The sequence below is a fragment of the Erigeron canadensis genome, chromosome 3 (assembly GCF_010389155.1).
Source record: "Erigeron canadensis isolate Cc75 chromosome 3, C_canadensis_v1, whole genome shotgun sequence".
Taxonomy (NCBI): Eukaryota; Viridiplantae; Streptophyta; class Magnoliopsida; order Asterales; family Asteraceae; genus Erigeron; species Erigeron canadensis.
In genome coordinates this window covers 37740598-37749374 of record NC_057763.1, presented here as the reverse complement: position 1 = coordinate 37749374, position 8777 = coordinate 37740598, and the positions used below count along the sequence as shown (strand labels likewise).

Sequence of the window (8777 nt, the reverse complement as noted above, 5' to 3'; positions counted from 1 at the left end):
TAGAACCATTTTAAGGGGAGAGAGCAAAAGGTTCAATCTTTCCATCTCCATTCAACTATTCAATTAAATTACTCTATCTCATTTTAATCCTTTAACCTTTTTCAACTTTTTTTTAGTGGCAAACATCAATTCTAACTTTTTCTTCACATTTTAATAATTTATCCTTAACATTTATAAACTTTACATAATTAACCCTTTTAAATATAACTAACTAAATATATAAAGAAAACACATACATTTCATTTAGCGATTAAAAATTTAAAAATACAAAACATAAAATAAAATAAAAACACATACATTTTATTACGAATAAAAAAAACTACATAAATAAATCAGTAATCAGTATTGGTTGAGTCGTCGAGATGGGATAAATTTAGCCTCCCAACGTGCTCTGTAAAATCATATCGAAGACGATGATGAACTTCTTCATCTTCTATCTCATCCACTGCATCGTGGTTATAAACCACTAGAACTCCCCTATCCACAATACGAACCGATGATATTACCTTTCCATCATCCTTTATAATCATGTTGTGCAATATAATACACGCATGCACGATGTTAGTAATCTTGTCGACCGTCATCGCTCGCATTGGCCGACTCAAAATCCCACATTTTCCTTTCAAAACACCAAACGCTCGCTCTACATCATTTCTTGCCGATTCTTGAACTTTCTTGAACTTCTTGTCATATGTTTCAGTCGGATATGGCATTGCCTTGACATGAGTCGCCCACCTAGGATAGATTTCATTGGTAAGATAATATCCTCGTTTGTAACGCCTGTCGTTTATGGTAAAAGACGAGTCAGGAGTCGTTGAATTTCGCTCCCTCATATACAAACTCGATTGATTCAAGACATTGATATCGTTGAGCGACCCTGGAGGAATCTTCCTAGCATTCCCCAAATCTTGTTTCTCCGTTCATGTGCTTCGTACAACCGGGAAACATCATGACTAGTTGGCCTACGTAAGTACTCGTCACGATATAACTCAATGACCGCGCTGCAAAAATGATCAAGGCTTTCGCGAGAAGTTCTCGCTGCCATGCACATGTAGTCATCAAAGTTATCCGGAGGGTTGCCCGTTCTAAGTTGTTCCACCGCGGATGTGCATTTTTGTATGGCAGCTAAAATCTTTCTGCCCAACCGATCTACACGCTCTTGAAAGTAAACGAAACGTTGCTCAATATCAGTAACAATCTTTAAAAACAACCTTTGACTCATTCGAAATCTTTCACGAAACCAAACCGGGCCAAACTTTGGGTTTTCAACAAAGTAGTCACGCATAAGCATTTCGTGAGCTCGTTCCCGAAACCGCTTGATGTAGGCGCGGGTTTCCGTTGAGCTTGTCGTGTTGTCTTCAACCGCGTCAAGAACACTTTGCAAAAAAGGTCGGCTACTACCCGTGGATAAATTCGGAAACGACAAAGGAATTGAAAATTCCGAAGCCGAAGAAATCTTTTTGGACGACGATGATGATGAAGATAATGGATTCATATGATAAAAATATGTTAATATTTGTGTTTGAATTGAGAAATATAGGGTAAATATGGAGTTTGGTTGTGTTTTTGGTATTATACATTCGGCCATATATATATATAGATATTCAAAAAATAAAAAACTTTTCCAGACTTGTCACTTTTAGTCCTTGGAGCGTCCAGATTTACACCATTGGTCCTCCCCCTGTCTTCTCCAACTCGCAGCGAGTTCAGAGCTCGCCCCACCCAGCTCGCTGCCATCTCGCGTCCGTTGCAGCTGAAGCTCGCCGCCATCTCGCCACCAACTATCCTTCGGCTCCCTCCCCCTAATAAAGGGCTTGGTCTGTCTCATAGTAATGGCCGGCCCATTTAATTTATTTGCACCAAAATTTGTGTACAACAATTTTATTGATCTCCTTTATTTCCATCCTCGGTCTGTTAACTAGACTATATATGTTGGTGTAACGTGAAGATAATACCTTTGGAATCATGATATATTTCTATCACAACACGAGGCGGACCCTTGAGGGGGAAAAAAAAAAAAAAACGTTTATTATTAATAATACCATATATCTACTGCATCTATACATATGCTACACTTGTGGAGCCACGATGATTTTCTGCTGTTTACTTTAAAGTAGAAGTATTTTACGTTCGTGATAATGACTAAAATGGAAAAAAAATTTGAAACAGTGATTTGGGGAGGGTGTTTTGTCAAACAAGTTTTCGAAAAATTTTTTTTTATAGAAACGGGTAAACCGGCTTTTGAAATACCGGGTTCAAAAAAGTTGGGTCGAAACCGGCTTTTCAAAAACCGACTTCAAAAAGAAGACTTTGAAACCGGCTTTTCAAAAGCCGGGTTCAGAGTTTTGCAGGTGATGTGACAAGGGAGTTGACCGCTACAGTAGTCCATTGCACGTATTTCGAAACCGGTTTTTCAAATACCGGTTTCGAATCCACTATATATATATATATATTATTCGGGTTCACTTGCATTTGTAACAAATTACTTATCAATTGATATAGGTTATAAATTGATGATAACTTGGGGAGTCGTTACTTACAGTGGTCTGGGTATGGAAATTTGCTTGTCTATTAAAAACGTTGAAGCAGGGCATAATTATAATTGGAATGCATCAATATGCTTTTTAAAGTAAATTGGGTTATAAAGGAAGTGGTATTTGTGATAGAATGGTTTTGGAGACATGTGAAGGGTATGTCAGTATGTTACTAAGGCCTTACCCAACGCACCTTTTTCTCAAAATTTTCTCACTTGTTTTCTGAGAATAAGGTTGGTAGTGTAATTTCCTCCATGATTTTCTCAAGAAAATGGCTAGCAATTTTCTCATGAGAAAACATGAGAAAGAGAAGAGTTAAGATGGAGGTGGGGTTATAATCATTTTCAACCAATTAAAAGAAGGAAACACTGAACTTTATTTTTTTCTTATGTTTTATATAATAATAAATTATTTGAGAAAAATGTGAGAAAGAAGTATATAGTTGGCAATAATATTTTCTAGATGATAAAATGAGAAAGAGATGATGTGGCACTGATGTGGCCATGAGAAAGAAGTGAGAAAATGGTATGGGTTGGGTAAGGCCTAATGGATACATTGGCTTAGTCATGGTTGGTTTTCCCCTATGTGCAAAAAATCTGTTGAAATCATTGGGCTTGACAATATAACCCATTTCGGCTTGATGTTGGTATTCTTATTTGAATGCAGATGAAAACAGGTCGTTTGATTTAGCCTTTTAAGAACACAAGGATTGAAGGTCAATCGAGTTGTTTCAGTTGATTTTTTATACACCTTAAAATTTTATGTTGGAGAACCACTGACTAGAGTATTAGTCAAATTTATGCATCCTAATATCCTATATAATCCATCTTCATTCTTTTGGTACACATATGACATAACCAGATTTTAGAGAATCACGTGTTTTCAAAATCAACTTTGAATTATATATATAGTGGATTCGAAACCGGTATTTAAAAAACCGGTTTCGAAATACGTGCAATGGACTACTGTAGCGGTCAACTCCCTTGTCACATCACCTGCAAAATTTGAACCCGGCTTTTGAAAAGCCGGTTTCAAAGTTTCTTTTTTGAAGCCGGTTTTTGAAAAGCCGGTTTCGACCCAACTTTTTTGAACCCGGTATTTCAAAAGCCGGTTTACTCGTTTCTATAAAAAAAAAAATTCGAAAACTTGTTTGACAAAACACCCTCCTTAGATCACTGTTTCAAAAAAATTTTCGACTAAAATGGTGTGGAGTTTCCATGATATATGCAAACAACTTGCGGACCAGAAATCCTTTGCTTGCTGCAGTGACAGTAGTACCAATATTCACTAATAATCGTTGTTTTTAGAAACGATTGCCATATATATCTTCTAATTCGTCGATACAAAGATGTAAATCGGAAATGGAAATATTTATAATCTTAAATACTCTAGCAATACAAACATGATATGACGCGAACATAACATAATATTCATAGAACAGAAAATATATGATGTAGCTACTAACACAAACACACACACCACCTTACACAAATCGACCTATTAATTTAGTACTTCAATAGTAAACAAACTCAAATAGAAAATTAAGCGACTACCTAGTGACCACGGTAACAACCTAGCTTCAAGGATGAGGAAGTACACCACCGGCACCACCACCACCACCTATAGGAAAGCCACCCATACCGCTGCCACCACCGATAGGAAACACACCACCAACACCAGGACCACCACCACCAAGTCCTCCACCACCAAGAGTTGGTAATCCACCAAAACCATTTCCAAGACCTCCAAAAGTTCCTACACCACCAGCCGGCCCACCCGGTCCACCATATTGATACCCCATACCTACACCTCCGACTCCATTTGCTCCGCCAAAATCACCACCTACACCAACTCCGGTTCCCATTCCTCCCATGGGTAGACCATTGTTTCCAATACCATTGAACCCTCCGGTTCCACCAAAAGTATAAACGTTCTTTTGGTCTGTAAGACCAACAGTACTACTATCTTTGTTTTGTTTTGGAACGTCTCTAGCAGTAGTTGTATAAACCACTACTGCTAGAGTCGCTAAGAACATAAAACACAATCTTGCCATTTTTTTTTTTATCTTTATTATTTTGTTTTTGTTCGATTTTACCTAAATTAAAAGACTAGGTAGAAGTTGATGCAAGAATATGAAAAATGAAGAGAGTCTATTTAAAGGGAAAATTAGTAAACTTGTGAGTATGTAACAGTTGGGGATAGTAAATGGAATTTTAATTTTGGCAGAAAATTTCTGGTCACCTTGCAGGGTGAAAATTTATATCAATATTTCATAAATAACCTACTAAAAATTACGACTGGTCACAATCAAAGCTAGTAACCTAATTTAAATAATTTATAACTCTAATTATCTTATAATCCTTAAACTTTTTGTTCCCATGCTATTGGATTTTTATGGCCTGTTTATTACGGGTAAACTACGTTAATTAGTTTAATTTAATTAACTAAAGACTTCGATTAATTGGCAGTTAGTCATATCTCCTCCTCGTAATTAATCAACTCCCATTAAACTTGTCTCTTCTGTTCATTAAAAAAAAACATCATCGTAGTCTCCAACGTTGTACATTCCATAATCACTTTAGTGACAAAAATCAAGATGACCATTATGTGAAACAAAATCGCCAAGCGAAAACCAAAATTTCATACAATTTTGAAAAATCGATATGCTGTTTTGAAATGGATATATTGCTATTTTGACTTGTGATTCCGAAATAGTATTGCGATCCATTTCAATATATCATTTCGATTTCGTAAACAGTATTGTGATTTTAAAGTAAGCATTGCAATTTCGTGACTTCACATTATGATTTTAGTTGGCTTTTTGACTTTTCTTGACCTTCTTTTTATTCAATGGATCGGACTATCATACATTCGTTTTTTAACTTTCGTGGTGGACTATCAATCATGGCCATGCCTTCATCTTCTAACTTTTGCCTTGGCCGGGTGTCATTACCCCGAGCAGGGATTGTGTCTCGTTGTTATTATTGTTGTTGTCTTTAGACGATAAAAAGTCAAAAATAAAGAGTCTAAATCAAAATCGAATTTTAGATTCTCATGTTACAATTTTCTAGTTAAAATTAAATGTGTTCTTAGATATTAACGGGAAGGACCCAAAAGGTGTATTTCTGAATACCCCGACCAGTAGTTAGGAGCGCCTCAACATAATATGTGGACTAAGCCATCGTTTGGGCCCTTGAAATTCAAGGGCCTCAATATATATAGTTGTATAGTAGCTAGCTAGGCTTAGTGTTTGGATTTTTAACTTAGGTAACAATATATATTTTGCATTCCAATAATACACTTAATGGGTTTTGTATCAACATTAACATATTTTTATTACTATCAGTTCAACAATATACGTGAGCTACCTTTTATTGTTTGATTTATATGCTAATGAACAAAGTGGGCCCTCAAAATTAATCTCGCTTAAGGTCAAAAAAAAAACCCTTAAGCCGGCATTGCCAGTAGTCCATGCCGGACTATCTCAGGTCCAACACGTGAGAGGTAAATAATTAAAGCTGACTGTGCAGCACGATGGAGTGGTGTGAATGATCGACCATCTAACTTCATTGTTACTGATCGATAGATCCATTTAAAAATTCCACATGCTGGTGTTCAGAATCCCATCACATTCATCATATCTCTTCCGTATATAGTTACCATTGGGCACGAGCTAAGTACTGCCAGCTTGCACATGGTCATGGCCTGTTGGAGTGATCGATGAGTTTGGGTGGATAATGATTTTAGGTTCAAACCTGGCCTCTATCCAGCTGATCAGATACGTACAGAGGGATTTGTCAAAGCTAGTATTAATTTGTACTGGCCGGTGTAAAAAACACCTAAAATGTTCCCGCCAATCCTCACTTTTAGATGGATATAAACACAACCTCCATCTAATTCGTTCATTTCTGGTTTTTGAAGTCAAATTTGAATATCTGATACTTACAAATAATATATACTTCTAATGTACAATGAGTGATATGCTCTTTTTTTCGATCTTTATCCACTTTTGAAAACGTTCTACTTGATCAGATCCATCAAGGTATAACATTGCATGTAGTTGCAATTTCAAATCAAGAGAAAACTAGATTTGTCTTAATATATATGGAAGTATATATAAAAGTGATTTGATTGGCTAAAAAAAGCCTTGTGTGCGATTAAAAGGAAAGTGAAGTTGGTCAAACTTGCTAACAAATAAATGCAGACCGCAATTACGCCCTCAGAATCTTCAAGGAAAGAAAATGTTATCTGGCATCCCCACATGCAATGCTATTAAGTAGACAATAAGTTGGTAAATTTTATCACTACAGTGTCATGTCATTTAATTTGTTCACATCTTTAAAAAATTTTAATTTTTTTTCTTTATTATAATTAAAAGTATACCGTGTACGTATATAAAGTTTGTATATTTGTAAAGTGTGAAAAAATTAATTAAACATCACCAATTCACAATTATATATGTGGAAAAAAAGTAAAGTGTGTAAAGTTATAATAATATTTTTATTATTACAAAATATATAGTGACGTACACTTGATATCGATAAAATAATTATGTCTTACAAATAGTTACAGTTTACAAAGCAAAAATATAATAATTATAATAATAATAATAGTTAACTAATTAATTTCAGCCTAAAATTAACATTATCATCTCCGCACACCATTTTATTTTGAACGGATCATGATTCGCATACATCTCTACTTCTATCCTACATTATAAAGTATTTGTTCCTCTATTTTTTCAACTTTACATAAGTGAAAACCCCAAAATATCTCTATCACTTATTCATAATAACTTTACAATAAATCTTAACTACTCATTTTATTTCTCCCTCCTTAAATTTCAACCACTTATTTTTCTCTCTCCTCTATAAATTTTTCTAATTTATTCAAAATATTTTATCTCAAAAACCGTAAATCCATAAATTTTAAAAAAATATATGGGTGTTTTTAAAATTTCATGTTCTTTCATTAGATATGTACATCATTCAACATACTTTCAACGAATTTTTAAATCCGGGGGTGGAGCCCGTACGGTTAAGGCATTTGACTATCACAAGCTATGACCTATTACCTACCATCTTACTGCCGCAACGCACGGATACTTACTTTGGTATAAATATATGAATCTGACATGGAGTGTAAATATTTGGTTGGTGGAGAACTTATTGAATGTCAGGGGACCGCTGGCTAAAGAGAATCATTTTCTATTATCAAGCCTTTTACATTAACCACATGATGTAGACCTACCAAAAAACTTCAATCTTCAATTCATCAATGAGAGACATTGATTTATATCCACCAAATACCGATAGATCTCGAACAGTCTATTTCACAAGATATGTTTGAGACTTTTGTTTTTGTAGGTTCCATTGTATCTTCGTATTAAGATATCTAGAAAACTTATGACTAATTGTTAAACGAAACGAATTGTCCCATTATTATGAATAATAATTTATACTTGCACTAGACTACTAGAGACATTTGAGGATGCATTAAACTTTCAAACCTTTCTTATGGTATGTATAGTATCCAAAGTTTTAAATTATTCATTCATTTTAACAATTTAATTATACCATTATTTATGCACAAGTGCTTTTCACCGATTCCTCTCTCTCTCTAGAGAGCAGTTAAGACACTCTCCGGCTTCTCTCTAGATCTAAGATCGAGAGCCTTGCTTCTCTTTCGGCCTTGCTCTGACTAGCCGTTGGGACTATTTTTTCAAGGGAAATACCCTAGGTCGGAGGTCCTTAGGAAGCAGCCTCTCTACCATTGGGTAGGGAGGGGCAGAGGCGGAGCCAGAATTTCATGTTGAGGGGGGCTCAACCGTATTTTTTTCCGATCGTTGTATACAATATAATGTGAAAGACATAATCATTTAATAAAATGTTAGTAAAATAGAATTTTATTGCGATGGTTTACTTTTATGAACCAAATGTAAAGGTTTAATGTACTTGAACTGTCATGGCTAAAAATCACATATTTATAGATTGAGGATGACTTGCTTCAAAAAAAACATTTGTATTAGTTGGCTATAAGCTAGTCTTGCATAGAAAACATGAATGGTTGGTGGGGGCTAAGCACTCCCCAGTCCCCCTACTAGCTCCACCCCTGAGTAGGGGTAAGGCTGTCTACGTCACATCTCTCTCAAACCCCGGCACTCACCGAGATTGAGTACCATTGTTGTTGTTGCTTTTGAAATGACCAAAGTTATCTTTAACGAAAACTTATTCCTTTCTGGTT

At 35.4% G+C, this 8777-nt stretch overlaps 3 protein-coding genes across 3 annotated transcripts; all 3 read right to left on the bottom strand.

Annotated features, from left to right (window-relative positions):
- Nucleotides 1-332: 332 nt before the first annotated feature.
- On the bottom strand, nt 333-833 carry LOC122592069. Its single transcript, XM_043764279.1, has one exon. It carries the CDS (start codon nt 831-833, stop codon nt 333-335), a length of 501 nt encoding a protein of 166 aa, XP_043620214.1.
- A 17-nt stretch (nt 834-850) lies between these two features.
- LOC122592068 lies at nt 851-1291 on the bottom strand. The gene has a single exon (XM_043764278.1). The coding sequence runs from the start codon at nt 1289-1291 to the stop codon at nt 851-853; it is 441 nt and encodes a 146-aa protein (XP_043620213.1).
- A 2594-nt stretch (nt 1292-3885) lies between these two features.
- LOC122594294 (acanthoscurrin-1-like) lies at nt 3886-4661 on the bottom strand. Its single transcript, XM_043766771.1, has one exon. The coding sequence runs from the start codon at nt 4585-4587 to the stop codon at nt 4114-4116; it is 474 nt and encodes a 157-aa protein (XP_043622706.1). The 5' UTR covers nt 4588-4661; the 3' UTR covers nt 3886-4113.
- Between the last annotated feature and the right edge of the window lie 4116 nt (nt 4662-8777).

Coding starts and splice junctions, on each gene's coding strand:
- LOC122592069 (XM_043764279.1), bottom strand. CDS start 833: ATGAGGGAGCGAAATTCAACGACTCCTGACTCGTCTTTTACCATAAAC.
- LOC122592068 (XM_043764278.1), bottom strand. CDS start 1,291: ATGCTTATGCGTGACTACTTTGTTGAAAACCCAAAGTTTGGCCCGGTT.
- LOC122594294 (XM_043766771.1), bottom strand. CDS start 4,587: ATGGCAAGATTGTGTTTTATGTTCTTAGCGACTCTAGCAGTAGTGGTT.